This window comes from Coloeus monedula, assembly GCF_965178545.1.
Source record: "Coloeus monedula genome assembly, chromosome: 11".
NCBI lineage: Eukaryota > Metazoa > Chordata > Aves > Passeriformes > Corvidae > Coloeus > Coloeus monedula.
This window is the reverse complement of record NC_138791.1, coordinates 182,676-201,477: the sequence shown is the minus strand read 5'-3', so window position 1 is coordinate 201,477 and position 18,802 is coordinate 182,676. Positions and strand designations below refer to the sequence as shown.

The 18,802-nt window shown below is 43.5% G+C and overlaps 1 protein-coding gene across 3 annotated transcripts in view; it reads right to left on the bottom strand.

The window, feature by feature from the left end:
- The window catches only part of FGD3 (FYVE, RhoGEF and PH domain containing 3), a gene marked incomplete at its 5' end in the record, with an annotated part of 102,284 nt that extends 86,059 nt beyond the window's left edge, over window positions 1-16,225 (bottom strand). For 2 of the 3 annotated variants that reach the window (XR_014226743.1, XM_082289080.1), the window contains one exon: window positions 16,090-16,186. Coding sequence is in view for 2 of the 3 variants with exons in the window: in XM_082289080.1 (XP_082145206.1) it covers window positions 16,090-16,102 (13 nt within the window). Of the gene's footprint in view, window positions 1-16,089 lie in introns of all 3 variants that reach the window. The other variant, XM_082289078.1, reaches the window with a different exon arrangement.
- Window positions 16,226-18,802: the final 2,577 nt, after the last annotated feature.

Sequence of the window (18,802 nt, the reverse complement as noted above, 5' to 3'; positions counted from 1 at the left end):
TTGATGGGAACGCTAAACTGGGGAGCACCATTCCCAAACCATGACATCACGAAACTAATCATGACCATACAAAGAGCAGAAAACATGTCACTGTTTATAATAATCCTGACTACATATATAAAACTATGGTGTGCCCAACATCAACTATAACTGCTTCCCACTCCTGAATCAGAAACAGAAATACTCCAAGAATCGTTTATACTCTTCCCTTAAAAGCCAAATCCAGTCTTCCCCCAAACCTGACAAGAGAGAAGGCAACCACAAAGTCCAGTCTATCCAGGAGAAAGTGAGAGCAGACTTCGCAGCGGGAATTTCTAACAGGCAGCATCCACTGAGAAAGGGTTTGTAAGAGACTGCTTATCTCTGCATCCCAAGTCACAGTTGCCACTAATAAATGCCAATGCTACAAATGGAGAGCAGATCTTTCTGGCTGCAAAGGAGACCATGCAGTGTCTATGCACTCTGGATCAAGCTGAAACCTTAGAGATTATCCAAAACACCACCAGTTCTTCATGCAAAGAGTGTCTTGCTAGTAACACACTAGCCTAGATCCAGCCCAAAATTTTGGGCAGCCTTAAAGCTGAACCAAGTCCAACAGGGTTTTCCAGACAGCTCAAACAACCTAATCCTCTTTTTTACAGACTCTAAATAAAGTCCTCAACTGACCAAGATGAAGTATGGAAAAGACAAAAAGCTTCAGGAGATCAGAGGAAACAAAGCCAATCTTCTTCTTGACTTTCTCAATTGCTGTCAGAGGTCCAACTGAGACGACAAAGACCAAAAAGCATTACCTCAAACCTCAATTCATAGGTGGCTGATTCAGTCAAAGTGTAAGCACTGTATACTAACATCTAAAAGTTCAGCTGTTTCAATTATACAGTGTAAGTCAGTACTTGAAACAGGACAAGTTTCTGATTCTCCTGATTAGAAACCATCAAGCAACCAAGTGCAAAACATGGTCTACCTAACTGCAGATAAAGCCAGAACACTATAGAGTAGCACCTTACCTCTCAGCAACTTCCTAGTTCCATGCCCAGTTGTTTTGGGTGAAATCTAAAAATACTCTAGGTAACTAAAGAGGTTAATACAGTTATATATATATTTAAAAAATCAATACACTGCAATACACCATGTATTTACCCCTGGTGCTCCAAGGTAAAGATATGGTCTTGCTATTAGTCCTAGCAGAATAAAAAGCTCCAAACTCTGCATATATAATAAGAGGAGCCCTCCTCCACAAACTGCAGGGCAGCAACAGTGCCAAAATTAAGTTGTGTTACAGCTCAAGGCACCAGAATGTCTTACTGCAGTGCCAAGTAAAGCCACTTCAGTGAGGAGTCCTCATGCCCCATTAGGGATTGCAAACCCTGTGTTTAGGAGCATGGAAAGAAGCTGAGATATTTACGAGAATTAGCAGGGCTGTATCTTGATTTTCCTACAACACCCACTTTTTCCAGTGAGGCAGATCTGTGGTCTTCTGAGGACTAAATCAAATGCCACTTTATTCAATACAAAAAGATGTAACTCCACCATGACACCAGCTTCCAGCTAAAGAAATCTTTTCCTGACTTACATCTTACAGATTCCTTAAACACACATCATTCTAGTTTTGCCTTTAGTGTTGGTGCCAGGACTTCTGGCTGCCAGCACAGTAGCAACTCAAGTTTGCAATGGGGGAGGGGGGCAGGGGAGCATTCTTGACAATATTAGCAGTTAGGAGTTTCCTGTAACACCAGCAGAGCACTGGTGAACAGCTCAGAAATGCCGAAAACTATTTTCTTCTCTCAGACTTGATCAGCCATTATAAGACGCCAAGAGAGCCTCTGTTACCATTGGGACTGCCTGTAGGACCCCCAGAACTGCTGCAGAACCAGCAGTTTAGACTATTCCCCAATGAATAAGACCATTGCAAAGCTCCTTTCTTTGGCAGAACCCAAATTACCACACTTTTCAGCATCCCATTTTTCCCCTGCCCTCATGTAACCACCTGAGCTGCTGATCAGAAAACATATTTACTTCAAGAATGACAGATAGCTTTGACTGCTGCAATTTTCCCTAATCTCCAACTGAAAGAAATCTAGTCCTTCCAGATGGACCCGTGTACTTCACAAGCTGAAGCACAAAAGGAACTTCTTCAATCAATTTCCACTGTAACAAACGCATCCCCATCTGACAAAGAGGAAAATGAAGGGGGAAAAAAAAGTTTTGTTCCTACTTTTATTTTCCCATTGGAACAGAGGAGTGTAACAGGAGGTAAACTTTTTTTTTTTTCTGTCATTTCCTGCTCTTAGAGACAAAAGTCTTTCATGCCACATAAACATTAAAACTCCTATCAAGCCCATAATTAAAGAGTGGAAAATATAATAGAAAAACTATTTAAAATAGCCTGGGCTTTTTCCCTAATGATATTGACATGTTGAAGACAATCCTTAACTGTAAAGCACCCCAGATCTTAAAGTCAAATTACCTTACAATCTGCATTCTCAAATACTTTTAAAGATAATCTAAGGAGATTACCCAGCACTTGAATATGGAGAACACTCATGACATGACGTGTAGGGAACTCTACATTTGGTTCAGATCTCTGACCATACTTGGGACCTAAATCTGGGGAAAATAAATACCCATTTTCTTACAAAGCTGGATCTAACTGCAAAGGAATATACTGAACACCTATGAACCCAGGAGAATATTTTTTTCCCCCTAACAAAACACTGGTCAGTATTTTCCTCTGCTGTTCTGGGTCTGCTTAGTATTGCCAGCTGACTACAGCACTAAAAACTCGAGTATCAGTGCTTATTTCTGAAGTGTCATCCCAACAGAATCATGTGTCCTGGTTCCAGCCAGGAAGGGGTTAATTTTTGCTGCAGAATCCAGAGGTTATTCCATACCACTTCACATCATTTTCCAGGATGGGGAAAGGGTCCCTTCCAGGTGGCACAGCGTGGTGCCAGGTATTATCGGGGGTCCTGCATGGTGATTAGCACTCACCTGTGAATCGTTGGCCTCCTTCCTGTTCATTCAGTATTATTATTGTTGCCTTTATTGTTAATTTTCTTACCTCATTGCTGTTTTCAGTAAATTGATCTTATCTCAACTCATGATCTTTATCTGTTTTGCCTCCAATTCTCCTATCCAGCTGCCATGGGGGAGAGAGCGAGCGGAGCATGGTTTGGAGAGTCTTGATGGGAACGCTAAACTGGGGAGCACCATTCCCAAACCATGACACCATGAAACTAATCATGACTGTACAAAGAGCAGAAAACATAATAATAATCCTGACTACATATATAAATAATAATAATAATCATAATCCTGACTACATATATAAAACAATGGTGTGCCCACATTTACAAACACTGCAAGCCCACTTTTAATAGTGGGTTAGCCTACCTGAACTCAGAAGATAATGCTCCTTTTCCATGCAAGGATCCAATAATGTATAATGTGAGCTAAAGCTGAGCTCATATTGCCAAGGATCTGCTGTTTGCCTCCACTGGGATGAAGTTATTCCAGCATGTATATAACACCTGATGTTATTTTTGAAGGTCTTCTTAAAAACCAAACACACCCAAAAAAATCCCAAACAAACAAAATAACCTAACCAAACAAAAAAAACAAACAACAACAACAAAAAAAAACCAAACAAATCAAACAAAACCAACCACAACATCCCTCCCCTCAAAAAAAACCCACAGAACCCTCCAACATAAACAAGAAAACCACCCCCAAAACAGTACTTGTAACAAAGATTTTGGTATCTTCCCAGCCAGAAGACTCTTAGCCATGCTGGCCAGACCTCAGATGAGTTTACATGGACAGCCCCAAAAAAGCAGGTGCTAAATATCTGCAAGTTGCTTTACCAGAAGAGAGCTTAAAGAGTGCTCTTAATTTGGAGACTAGCACAGGGAAACTAATCAAATCTAAATGCAAATAGTTCTTTTTACATGGTCAGTATGACAGAAGTTGAAGGAAGGAAGAAACTGAAGGTGTTTGCATTAACTTTCTGGAATAGTTAGTGTGCTGGGAATGTATTCAGAAGCAGGTCTGCCTGATGGAGTGTGGGTCTGTCAGCTTAGACCTAACATTTAGAAGACAATTGTCAACACTGAAAAACAGACTGGAAGGAAGGAAGTCATACTCCTGATTTCTCTCAAAAATCAATTAGTTTAAAAAAAAAAATTTCAAACCTACAAGACAAAACCCAAGCCAAAAACCACGTTAGATTTAATATCAGTAATCAACAAAACCTGAAAATGCATTTAGTTCCGTTTTAGTCCTTGTATTCAGACTACACCGAGAACAGATGAAATGGGTGGGACTGACAGAGAGCAGCAACGCTGACCTATCTAGGTCAGCTCCAAGTAAGAGACCAGAGATGTCAGTATCTTTACTGAATATGCTACATATTTCAGCCTGACAACAGAACCAAACACTGTCACTATCTAGCCTTTACAAACATTTCTAAGCTATCTGTAAACTGCTGTAGAAATCCACAGCTGAGCTACACTTCAAATCCTGCATAAATCAGCCTTTATCATGACTGCCATTAAATAAACATAAAAATAATGTAGAAAAAGTGCAGACTTCCAGTTTTTGTGGGTTTTTTGTTTAAATAAAGTAGCTAAAATCCTGCAATTGTGACATTCAGCTCTTAAAAATGCATTTTATGTATTTCAAAAGGAAGAGAAAAAAAATTGGACACTATAATTTAATCAATACCAGCAAGCTGAAATGAAGACTGTACACCACATCTTGAATAGGCCAGCTGGGTGCAGGGAGTGGGGACAAATTCAGCATCAGCTGAAGAGTCAGCTTAAGATAACGCAACACATTTTCATCACTGAAAACCAAACCCACTCCAAGTCAGAGCCAAAACAAGGAAGTGTAACAATCTACATCCAGTTTCTGCATATTCATAGAATTATAGAATCACAGATGGTTTTCATTGGAAGGGACCTTAAAGACCACCACATTCCAATGCCCCCCGCCATGGACAGGGACACTTTCTACTAGACCAGGTTGCTAACATAGAAAAGACAAACCTATTCGATAAATGTGGTCCTTCTGGAGAAAAGTCTTGTTAATTGCATTTCTTTTATTCTGGACATTATTTACACATTCATTCAATAGACACACTTCCGTAAGTCTATTACCCAGCTGTAACACCACCTACAAATACACATAATTAAGAAGCATCATTTTAAGCAGAACTTTGATTAGAAGTCCAACAGTAACTTGAATGTTACCACCATATTTCCAGTTCGAGCTCCCTTTTGGATAAGCATTTTTCCAACAGATTGCCTTTCTCTGGGAATCTCTGGGCATGCAATCTGGCTGATCAGCTCTAGTCCTGTGCTGGTTACCCACTGACATTAGAAGACATCCAAGACGCAATACCAAGGCAAAGCACTGCCTGCTCTGTTCAGACAAGGCTTTATCTTGCTCCAGCCTGTGTTAATCCCTGGAAGTGTGACCTCCCTCCAATATATCTATCTGGCAGCAGAATCATCAGGGGGAAAACTGTAAAATTTCTTTGGGCCATGTCTTTTAACACCAAAGTTGCTGAAAAGCATGCTCTGCTTCTAAGTGAAATAAATGACAGTCATCATCACTACACCAGACTGAAAAATAAGGATTTGGATTTGAAGGTCTGCCACAACCCTTCTCAGCAAGGGCACCCCACTGCAATCCCCAGCATCATCTTAAAAAATCCTTAAACCACCATCTGATTTTCAAGTCTTAAAAAAATTAACAAACAAAACCAAAATGGAAGTTACAGAATCACGTTTGGACTACTCCTCCTTTTATAACTGTGCTCTATTTGAAAACTCTTACCATTTTAAAAAGAAAAACCAATTTTATTTCATAAAAAAGTCTTTTAAGGGCTTTACTGCAAATGATGATTCTGCAGTACTTTTAGAAACTAAGGCACATGTCATTTAAACATCTTCAATGCATTTCAAAAAATAGATCAATATATTGATTTACTAGTCAAATGGATATTAAGTGAAGTCTCATCTTATTTTCCCCACTACCTGGTGAAATAAAAAATCAGCTTTTAGTGCCAAGAGCCTCCTCAGTAGGTGCCTGAAGGACTCCCTGTGGGATGCATGGTTCTAAGGAATGACAACGATGATGGATTTTGTTATCATATTGCCACACCCAGAATTCTTCAAGCTACACCAAGAGATTACATGCTCAAAAGCCTCATTTAATACATAAGATCGCTTCTTCCATCACAAGACAGAGGACTATAAATTCAGTGGGGGGTGGGGATTAAATTAAGTAAAATAAAAACTCAGGGAAACAGTAGCACAATTACAGAGTTATCCTAACTCCACAAACACAATCTATCTAAACCTCAATGTTTTGGATGTAAAACTAGAAGATTTAGAATGCTGAGAGCAATGCACAAAAATGTGCATTTTTGCAATCTGGTCTCCAGAAGGATCTGAAGATCAAGTCTAAGTTCAGCTCAAACTGCAGTAACTCAGGGTTTATTAATTTTTATTAGTCAGCCAAGCAGATGTCACAGCAGAAACATCTTGGGAAAAGATGTCACCAGGAATATCCTGGAGCTTCCACAAAACAGGAATATGTCAGAGGGAAGAGACCAAGAACAGTGAGAAATGTAAGAGAGAAAAAAAAATGGTAGGTTGATGCTGAGCCATATCAGTGGTACTTGAGGGTTCCTCAGGCACTGTGAAGTAGGACAAATAGGTGACCAGGACTCAACAGGGGTTTGGATGTTCGTCCAATAAAGCTGATGGAATAGATCAGGAAACAGGAGACAGGATAATCTAATGTGTTTGGCAGATTTGGAATATACTCTTAGCAGCCAATACCTTTGTGGTTGGGAGACCCAAGCAATGTAGGTGCAAAAGCAGATGTAGGGGAATCAAACAGCCAAGTTTAAAACCTGTGCTCTCAAGGTTTAAGACTTTTAAGAGCATTTCACCAAGCCTCTCCCAGATTACAGGTGCCACCTATGATTCCTGTGATTCTGACCCTCCATCAAAGAGAGAGGAAACCACCATTCTGTTGAGCCTCTGCTGTCATTAAAAATCATTCAGCAAGATCCTGCTCAATTCTCCATGGTGAAACCTAATCCAGCAAGGAGGGAGGAGAGAAAAGGGAGCAATAAAACAGTGCACACTGTGCAGCTGGAGGCAACTCACCTGCGAGTTCCTTACAGCTTTGGATAAATCAGCTCAAACCCAAAATACAACACTTCGCAGAGAGGAGTGGGGTGGACCATCCACCCTCGAGTATATTGTCACAACACAACATTTTAACTCTTCAAACATGCAAGTAAAACTGTGGCACAACTCTGTATACAGTTTCTGAACAACTAGAAATTCTGTTATCAGCCATAAGAAAATTTCAATTTCCATAGAGGCCATGAATTCTGTGAGCTGATGAACCCTCCAGCTTTAAGACACGATCCAAATTTTAAAGAATTGGGTGTAGGGGGAAGAAAAGAAATAGTAAAACCACTTCTTGCTGCCAGCTATTCCACAACCATTTGCTACAAAGGTTTTCAGTCTGTGGCCAGAACCCCGAAGCAGATGGACAAGTAACACAGCAGCTCTCCTATCCTCAAAATTTGCTTCGGCAGTTTCTTTGTCCTAAGAAGAGGATTAGCAGTTTTTAAAATAACTTTTGGGACTTGCATGGTCTGGGAAATACCAAAAAAACACTCTCCTTTCAAGGGAATAAGAAAAGCATCTGTTCTGCATTCCAAGTGAAGCAATTTTTTTGACTGCACCACAATCAAGATCAAGCAGCCATAACTCCAACCAAAGACCCAGTTCCAGCAACTCCACACTTTATGGATGAGTCAGGATTATTTAAAATTATTATTTTTATTTTACTATTTTGAGGAAATCTTACTCTCCCCTAGCTGTGAACACTTGCACTTCCACCAGTAAATTAAGAATGGCAAAGCAAGGCATGTATTTGTATAAGATGAAAAAATTTTAAGAAATGCATTTCTGAACTGTGCAATAATTAGAGGGGGACTTCTGCCCCCAACTTTGATATTTGGCTCTGCATTTCTACAGCCAAGAAACAGGCTGTAAGAATTTCAATAGCAATTAGTAAAACAGATCTGGGGGACCTCAGCAGGCAGCACTGTTTGTTCCTCCACGGGAAACTTCACTCTGCATGAATGACTCCCACAGCCAGTGAGAGCGATTCACAGAGGTGGAACACCTGGCTCTAACAGGAAATTGGAATGGCTGAGATTTTCCTCCAGGCAAAATTCATCTGCCCCCAGTCAGGGGCTTTGTAGATATTCAACAAAGAAAAAAATGGGAAAAAAATTTAAATAGAAAAACCATATATGTTACTTCAGTACAAACCCCTAAGAGTTCCAAGACGCAGCTGTACACTACTACAGCCTGGGGGCTGGACCTTAATCACTGTCAGGTTTTGTAGGCTGAGCCACAGCTCCAGTACAACCATGTCAACCAGCAGCACAATTTTGCCTGTGGGGGTACAATCCCTTTTCCCACCAAATTTAAGAGGGAATACAATCTTCAGGTTGCACTGGGTTATGTGTTCAGCTATCCTACGTGGGTGCGCACCCCCCTGCTCTCCTGGAAGCTCACCAGCAACAGCATGGAGCTGCAGTGGTTGACCCAAGGGCCAGACAGCTACCAAATCCCTGGGGCTCCAAACACATCTCCAAAGGTGTGGCCGAGGTGGGTTTGTGTGAGGAAGCTCCATCCTCCGCTGAGAGCCTCCATGAGGAACCTTGCATATTTCTCCCCCAAGGGTGTGAGAACTAAGTATACTGTCATCCCCTGTCTTTCCCAGAAACACTGCAGCCAGCACAGGGCATGATGCTGGATTGTAACAGCAAAACCTAGGAATAAAACCAAACCCATGGGAAGCTGCACTCTCATGGTATTTTAATCCACTAGTCTGCAAGAGATCACTCCTTCCTTTACTGTATTTATTCAACTCTCTCTTCGTGTTACCTCCGAGAACTTTTCCCTTGCTTCTTCAGTGCTCACAGGTTAAACTCCCATAGCATTTTGTACAGGTTTCCTCTTTTACAAATTTCAGATTACTTACTAATTTTTACTTTAAAACCCTCTCTCTTTAAAATCTCTTCCTACGTCCCTATCAGGTTTTTTTGCACTGTACTCACTTTTTCCTTCTTTTCTATCTCAGTCTTCTATTCTACTACTTCATTCCCTTCAGTTTTTACACAAACATTTGTATTTAGCATTTTAAAGCTGTGGGTAAAATTCAAATCACAAGCCCCCATCAGACACATAGGGTGTCTGATACAGTCATGTATCAGACATGTCATACAGTAATGAGTATTTTGGACCAAACCACTACATAGGGCCAGTGGCAGAAAACACAATATCTCTGTAAATCTCATTCTGGAAGTGACAACCAAATTACACTTAGCAGGTGATTCATATCAAACATGGTAAACCCATGTTTGGAGGCTTCTTTGGTCTTCCTTTCACAATTCCTTGCCCCAGTGTTTGGTACATTAACTTTCAACCCTGTTCCAAACTCAAAGCCCAAAATGATTGCTGAAGTAGCAAGAATCCCATGAATGTAAATATTTGCTCAGGGTTAAGTTACCAAGAGAGAATTTCTGCTCAGATCCTGCAAGCCCAAAAAGAAAGAACAAAAAGAGGCCAAGAGTTTAAGAAAACTAGACCCCAATGTTAAATTCCTTCATTATAGTCAGACACCTGCCTGTTTTCCAGAAGTATAAAATAAAGAGGAGAAACCGCTGACATCCAAGCGGTATTTAGATGTCGCCCTGTCTTCCAAAAAATACTGGGACTACTGGGTTCTTCAGACTTTTAGAAATTAGATTCTTTAATATCAAGGCTGGTATCCTCCAAAAATTCATCCATCCAGATTGCCATGATGCCACGTACAGATGTGTTTGTTGCTTGCATACGCTGTATCCAAATGCTGTATCCCAAGGATAGAGGTTGGCCTTCCAATAGCAGGCCGACATGTAACCTGTGTCAGCTTTGGACCCTGTGTTAGTGTTTTAGCCATTCACATTAATTAACCAGCTCAATGAGTACCCGACATTAACCATAAAGGTAGCTGCACTTAAAGCAGTGGTTCTATATACTTCGGCAGAGGTTATTCAAAGTGCTTGAGGAGACAAAAAGGGCAAATACAATGTGTAATTTATTCATTCAATAGTCCAGCATAACAACGCTCTCTCCTTGAATATTCATTAAACAAAAGAATTTCTAAGAAGCAGAATCAATTAGATGAATAAAGAAGAAATAAAGAACTAGAACAATCTTTCAAAAGGGGACATTTCAGGATTTTAAAATGCAGTTCCAGTAAGGTAATTGCTTGTGGCCATGCTGAAATGCATGAGAACCTACAACACTTCACAGCTCCTCACCTCTCACAGCAATGGCCAGAGGTCTGCTCTGTCCCTGTTAATTCTGTGAAGGTTCTGTCATCCCAAAACATGCATTTTGCCTATGGCTGGCAACAGATTTGAAGAGCATTAGTTCTACATGATTATATTCACTGCTCGATGACTGTTTCTGACCCAACCTCAGGAGTGTCCTCTGAACAGCTGTCGATACTTCCAACACATTTAAATGTACTCTAGAGGCCTGCAAAATTTAAAAATTTAGAAATGGTTATTCTTGCCTTTAGTACCTCTGAGCTCTCTAGAAAGCCACCAGCAATTAAGACAAAAAAGTTGGTAACGCTTGACATATTTCTTCAAGACACAAAATATCTTTCTCAGGCTATTGGCGCCCAACACGAGTACAGAGAGGGACCAACAACAGTCAGTCTGACCAGCCTCTTGGGGATGCTGTGTGACAGTAAAGCCAGATTTACTAGCCCCACCACTAATGCACATTACATCATTCAGGCAGTACCAAGTGTCTTAACAAAGGAGAAAAATCCCATATTAACACTCCTGCAACTTTTTTATGCTGATGGTTAACCGTGACAGAGACGTTGGTTTTTAGAGTTCATAACCACAGAATTAATTACACTAAGAGGGAGAGAAGAAAGACTGAGGGACAAAAACATCGTGCCCATATCCGAAAGGTTATTCAAACAGCCTGGCTTCCAGGTAGGAATTTCATCCCTCTGTTAATAGAGGGACCATAGATGAGGAATTGATGAGCTCACTTTGCTGAGCCCCTCAAGGATCCTGCAGGGAGTCCTGCAAGAGATGACTGAGATTATGCTGTGTCAACAACCTCCTCTTCTCAGCCTTCCACCTCAATTCTTCACCTAGCCCTCTCACAGCAGTTAAATCACTGGATTTCTGTCTCACACAAGGGTCTTAATCGTGGACAAAAAACAAGTCCAACCCAGAACATAAGAAAGCAGGTAAAACCAATAAACTCTTTCACAGAAAGACAAATTCACAACAAAAGTCAGTAAAACAGAAGAAAAGGCAGGGAGAACAGCATTTTGTGAGGTAGTGGTCAGGGACCACAGAGGCAATGTGCTTTCAATAATGCCACTTAATGTGTCAACCCTGAGAAGCCAGGTCACAACTGCAGACCTGGGTATTTCTCATAGAAGGATATGGTGACTACTGCCAGAAAAAGCAATGGCCACACCACGCAGGGAGCAGAGATGAGCATGAGGCTATCACTCCAATTAGCATCACAGGCAGAGACACCACACGCCAGCACATCTTCTCTGCACAGGCTGGCACAGCCCTCGCCCAGTACCCATGTTAAGAAAACACTCAGCATTGTAGTCTCAGGAACTCCTAACAGCAGGCAGCACAGATAAAATGAACAGCCACAAACTGTGAAAAAAACCCCAAAGGCCCACAAAGTTTTAAGATACTGCAAAGTGTAAAATGCAAATCTAGTTATACTAACCCTTGCTTTTAGGACGTGGCTGGGAATGGGAGGGGGTAAAGTAGAGGGAGGGGAAAAAAAATTTCCCCTGGAAGCACTTTCCAGTGTACCTCACTATTGTTCCACCAACAAAGGCGTCTCAAATTTCACCATCCATAACCTCCAAACCAGCCAGAGTTCCGTGCTGTGACTTGAATGCCTCCCAAATGCTGCAGCGAATGCAACACTGAGCTGCAGACACCTATTTTCAATTTCATGTGGATTTGCACCCTGGAGGTCTGGGGTCCTGTGCTTGGGGGTGCTAGGCTCAGTTCTCCATGGGGAGTCCAAAGAGGTTGGCAGAGAACACAAATGGGAGCCCTGAGAGCTGGTGCTGGGCATGCAGCATGGCTCAAGAGCTGTCAAATCATGGAAAGGAGTTCAACAATACTTCCTCCTATTTTCCCTCTCTCATTCATGCCCAAGTCCATCTTAGCTCAGCCTAACTCGTATGCTCTGTCTCCACATCTGAGAAATATATGAAGTCACATGATTTTTTACCTAAAAGAAACTTTCCATTAGTTCATAGAATTTGGAACAAGAGACGTATTTTCAAAGAGTATCAATATTCATCATTATGTAAGAATCACAAGTCACAGTCAGTCTCTCAAGTGAAACATCAAATTTCACATTAAAATTTGATAATGCCAACGCAAATGGATACCACAGTAGTTATTACTGCTTTTAATCTGCCACTTTTCACTCTACTCAAACAAGTTAACATCTACATAATCAATGGCTCAAATGTCTAACACGGTATCTGTATCCAGGGATCTAGAAATATTTATTACTTAGGTTTTACCAGTCACCTCTTTTAGTTTCAAATTGAACTTTTGGTAAATGAAAAATTTAAATTTAAAAATTAAAATGCAAATTTTAACAAATGGCTTGAAGAAGAAAATTAATCTTACTCAAAAGCATTTCACAAGTTCATAGCTTCAGTAGAAACTGGTGCACAGTCAGAGGAATCAAAGCATTAATCACATCATTGCTGCACGTACGCTCTCTGCCCTTTCAATTCTCACACAGACCACTGGGTCACACTCACTGACCACAGACAGACCATTATTGATCCCCAATAATCGTATCAAGATCCCTAAAAAATCAGTCCAGACAATCTGGAAGAAACCCCATGCATCCATAATTGTTGAGCTTGGTCAGCAGGTACAGACAAGCTTCAGTCAGGAACATTCAGTGTTCTTTGAGCTTACAGACACATGGGAAGACAAAGCTGTTCCCAAAACCTCCTGCAGAAGTTAGCTGTTCATTTTTCGTTGAAAACCAGTAGAAAGCAGATGGATTTTAAGTCGCATTTCAGAGGGCAGCACTGCCCATGTCACTCCATCTCACATAGCTCATTTGAGAACAAAGCTTTCTCAAAACCAAACACATTGAACCTGATCAGGGACCTCAGAGTATAAAATCATTGGAATACTTTGGAAAACCCAGCCACAAAAACTGCCTCGAAAACACTGCAGTGCAAACAATGCACTGATGAAATATCATCACCTGGGATTCTGACTTCCCAAGTCTGTCCGTCCTGGTGTCTCAAGGTTTCAACATCCCATTTCCACCACTACTCACCTAAGACAGTCTTCCTCATTCTGGATCACACTAGAGAAGCTCATCCCATACAAAAAGCCATGAGGACCATCACCACTATGATTCTACTATTTTCATTGTTTTGAATATAGTATTCCCTCTTGCACCTCTGAGATACTCCAAGACAAATACACTCTGCAGTCCTGACCTCATTCTACATTATCACCTCAGCCAATGTTGGGAGTTGGGGAGACACCAAGAATTGTGTTGGTCAGTATTTCTGTGGCATTAGTACACCATACCGGATTTCCTTAAGGAAAGCACGACCTTGTATCAACCCCGTCTTTCTCCCCTGCCTGCGTGGAAGATGCTTTTCAGGCCTTAGATCTGCACACTTGGCAAGAGGCAAAGGTCCTCTGGAAAGAGAAAGTCCCGTCTTCCCTTTCAGCAAGAGTTCCAGGCATACATTTAAATGCAAGAAGCTGCACCAAATGAGACTGAACAACAGCAATTCCAGCTCCATTCAAGAATGATTCCAGCCAGGACTATGCAAGCAGGGCACATCAGATCAGAGCCACAAGAGCAAGTAAGCTCTACAGATTTCCCTTAGATCACCACACTCTGAGTGCCCTGACTCTGAAAACAGGAATGAAGCTCACTGAAGAGCATCAACCACACTCAAGAAAATCACAAACATACACATACAGCAGGTTACGTATTCCACCAATCTACAAGCAACTAACACGACAACCCTGGCTCCTTCACTAACAGAGCAGGAGGCTGCTAACATAGGCATTTCAGCTACTGCAAGCTCCAACCCATGTGGGAGGACCAGCCTCTAAAAATTAATGTACTGAAGATTGGTACCCAAGAAGTTCAGTTGGTGCCAGAAGTCAGGTTGCCTGAATATCTCTGGATCCAGGGCAGACAGGGATCTTCAGCAGCTCTGCAATTCACCATCATCTCTCCTAGGTTGATCCAGCCTTTACCTACCCACGAAGCAGGGCAGAAAACTTCCAGTTTTTAAAAATAAGAATTTATTTCTTCAAAAGAAGGAGTTCCTTCAAATGCAATCTCATTTTTATCATTTTTCTCTAGCTTTATTAAGGTAAGAACACGTACAATATAAAGAACTGGGTCACAAGTGAGCTAAATCAGGAACAACCCAGCTTGTTTATTTCAGGGGATATTATAAACACAGCTCTGCTAGTTGGAGTATGAACTCTAAAACATCTTCCTAGCATTGTGAAAAACAGCTCTCTATGAAGAATAAACTTCTTCTAAAGAATGCAAGAATACTTCTACCAATGTATTCATTGCCACACATAACCCCTTTCCATCCTGCATACCTCTCAACAAAACCAATTCTGGTCATTAACAATTGCCAATAGTCTCTTCCACTCCTTGGTGCCGCTGCGTATCAGGCACTGCAAGATTCTTTTATGTTGCAGAGCTATTTTCCTTTGTGTTAAAATTCCCTAAAGCTTGCAATGGAACTAAGGTAGAGCATATCCCTGTAACATACTTAAACCACTCTTAATACTTGGAATGGAAAATGTGACATAGGTACTGAGGTTTAAATAACAGCTACAACGCATGTGGCCAGTTTTCTAAACATAAGGGGTTTTCAGGCTTTTATTTTTCCCCTTCCTTTTTTTTTTTTTTTTTTTTTTTTTCCAGGAGAATGCTGGTCTTACAGAGACAGCCAGCTAAACGTAACAGACCATTATGGTTCTGAGATTTCCAGTGTGCAACTGGAAATAGTTTATGTTTAGCATACTAACAGTTCCAAAAGGTATTTAAAAAGGAGAGAGAGGGAAAAAGACCTCAGCATTTCATAAGTACCAAAACACGTATTGGCAGGAAATAAATTTAATCTATACAGTTAAATAGCAGTTTTACTGAAATGAGTGTTTTACAGAACTGATTTTGTGTGGTTTTAGGAGAACTAAAAATATATTTACACAACTCGGTGGTGCATTTACTCAAACATGGATTCCCTGGCCATTGTGAGCCGCACAGGGACGCCGGGTCCAGGGTGTGTGTGCGAGGGCAGCTCGGGGTGAGCCCGCAGCCGGCGCTCGGGCGTCCGCGGGGAGCGCAGCCAGCGCCGCTGCGGGTCGGGCCTGGGGAGGGCGGGCCGGCCCCGCGGGCGATGGGTTTGCATCAAAACCGCGCCAGCGGCTCGCGGGGGCCGGGAACGAAATGAAAAAAAATCAATTAAAGAAAGAAAGTTAGTTGAGCGCGCCCCCGGGTCCATGCGGGCTGCTGCGCTCCACTGGCCCCCCGGCTCCCCGCGGCGAGGCGGCCCGATCCCCGGGCTCCCCGCCGAGGGCGCGGGCGGAGCGGGGCCCTTGCGCCAGCAGAGCCAGCGGGACCGCGCGGGGCAGCCCCCGCCGGCCGGCGAGGGGAGGGGAGGGCAGAGAAGGGGAGGGAGGCGGCGGCGGGGGGCTCCGCACACCTGGAGCGCGGCCGGCCCGGGAAGCAGCCTCCTCCCGCTCCGCCGCAGAGACCCCGCGGCCCGCCGGGACCCCTACGCCGCCCCGCTCCCGGCCCGGCTCCCCGCGGCCGCCGCAGCCTCCACCGAGAACTTGCGGGCCACAGCGGGGCTTCCTTGGAATCGCGACCGGGGCGAGGGGGGGGCTGGGCGCAGCCTTACCCTCCGGCTCCATCTGCTCCCGCCGCCGCGCTCCGGCGCTCCCCGAGCCGCTGCGCGCTGAGCTGGGCCGGGCGGTTACAAAGGCGGCCGCCGGGCGAGGGGGGTGGGTTTCCTCTCCCTCCCACTGCAGCTGCATCGCGCCATGAGGCGCCGCCAGCGGGACGCGGCGCCCCTGAAGGCGGCGGAGGAGGAGGCGGGATGCGCCCCCGCCCCGGCCCGGCCCAAGCGTCAACGGGACACGCCGGAGGGGCCGCCCCGGCTGCCGGGGGACCAGGTGCTGCTCCCGGCCCGGGGGCGGTGGTGGGGAAAGGGCGCACCCGCCGGGGCTGGCCCCTCCCTAGGGCCGGGAGCAGGGGCCAAGGGGAGGGGGACAACACCCTTTCCTGCCCTCTTCCCGCCCGGCCCTGGGCAAGCAGCGCCTGCCGCTTGCGTGGCCCCTGGGTAGCGCTGCGAGGAGCTCCCGCTGAGCCAGACCCGTCCCGGGCTAACCGAGGACCACATCCCACTCCCCCCGAGTGAACCGGTGGGCTCCGGGATACAGCTGCACGGAGCAAGGGGCGCTCAAGCCCCTCACCACTCGCATGCCACAGGGAAGGTGTTTATGGGTCCCTGCAGTAAGAAAGAGGACGAACCCAGGGCGAAGCTCAAAATCACGTCACAAGCAATACAAAGGGAAACCCTAAGGGCTACAGGCTCCACACCGGCTGTTGCCCTTGGAGCCAAAAGCTTCTCGGTGCAGCTGCTGGGGGCGGCTGCGGGACACATGCTGAGGCCCAGGAGAGACCTCGAGCTGTGCATGACTTCTCTGACTGACCTGTTCTTCCATGTACGTGTCAGAGAGCAATTCAGATTCGAATTTTGACTGAGGGGACCAAACCCTGCCAGCCTCTTCCCACCTCCCAGAACCATTCCAAGAAACTAGAGCTTTTTAAACAGTCAGACCCGAAGGCCCACCTGATTTAGTACTGTGTGCCTGGACAGGGAGTAGGACGCTGTAGCTAGGAGGGATTGCAGCCGATTTGGAGGGTGATGCTCTCTTTTGTAGCCCTGGTGAAGTGCTCCTTCCACAGAAGGAAACCCTGCCTCTTCAGGTGAGGCATATATTTAAAGGAGAGCTTTCTGAGATTTAAAACCTCAGCTTCTCATCACAAGGAGTAAATAACACGGAGAAAAACAAACGTATTAAGCCTGAAAGTACCTATCAAGCAATCTATCTCTAAAAGCACAAAGTCATGTAAAACGGTCTTCACAAAGGCATTTAACTTCAGAAAAAAACTGCAAAACAGTAAAATGAAAAGTTATCTGTGTTGGGCTTTAGTCTATTTTTTATTACCCAGTAGTTTGTCATTGCTCTTTACCTTCCCCCTGAAATATCCAATGTTGATGCAGGCATTAGTATGGAAATATACTGTTGAGCGCTTCAATAGTGTGGTGGAATGGAAAAGCAGTTTTGCAGTGACATCCCCAAAATTAATTTCCATGGACTAATCATTCAAGAATAAAAGAAGTAGCTGTTGTGGATCAGCTCTATGAATAGGGTCTAGATAAACCAAAGTAAGAAAGCAGGTTTATCAGTAACGGACCAACCTGGATTTCTTGTCACTTTGAGAATCCTACCTGTTACTTTCAAAATCCTACCTCAAAGCATTAATATAAATACACAAATTTAATACACAACTAATGATTTCAGACATTTATTGCTGTAAAAATGGATATGGCTCTCTTAGATTAGTCCTGTCCTTTAGGACAATGAGGTGGGTCTTCTCTACAGCATTTTCCCCAGAACAGATCCAAGCTCACCAAACATTGCTGCATGGTTATCAGGTATAATGGAGATTCAGCAGCAGAAACAAACAAATTGTTGAAAATTTCCCAGGTTCTTTGTTCTCATGAAAGCAAGGTCCATGCTATAAAGTGGGAAGCTGAGACAAGCTTTATTTTTAGCATTTAAACTTGTTAGATATAGCACCAGAACACCAAATAACCAGCAATCCTTTAAAATTACCAATTTATTTCCTGCCCAGTTCTTTCCCCACCCTAGCCAGCATTTTGGTTTGGTTTGGTTTGTTTTTTAGGTTGTTTCTTCTTCTAGAGAATTGGACCATTTTTCATTTTAGGCACTCAGTATCTACAGTCCGGGTATCTGCAGCATATAATTTGTATCTCTGACCAGAATCAGGCAAGTTATTCTGGAGTGAGGTAACAATTTAAGCAAGATGTAGCCATTGCTTTTGACCAGCAACATTGTAACAGAGGGCCAGCGTCAATTTCTTTACATCTGGGAAATAAGCCATGACTCCAACCATAGTACATCGTGTGGAGTCAGAGAGAAGTTTCAACAGATAAGCAACAAAGAAAAGAAGGGCTCTGCTTTGCAGCTCTGCTAGGGATTGGAAGGAATAACAGCTAAGAAGAAGGTGGTCTGACACTACCAGCAAAAGAGCAAAACAGCGCAGACTTGGGTTTAGAAGACAAAAGACATTGCTGGGACACCTCCCCTGAACACCGGAACTTTCTTCCTACCTGAACTGAGAGGCATCCAATCCTTTAAAACCGTGAGGAGTAAAATGATCCTGGGATCATTTATGGCACAGTTTGTGACTCTTGAGTAACAAGCACGGGATTGCCACCCTTCATTGAGTTGCAGGCGGTAGATACATATCCATCTCTTTTAAGCCCTTTTCTTCTAACCTGTCTCAGGTACCTGAGCTGT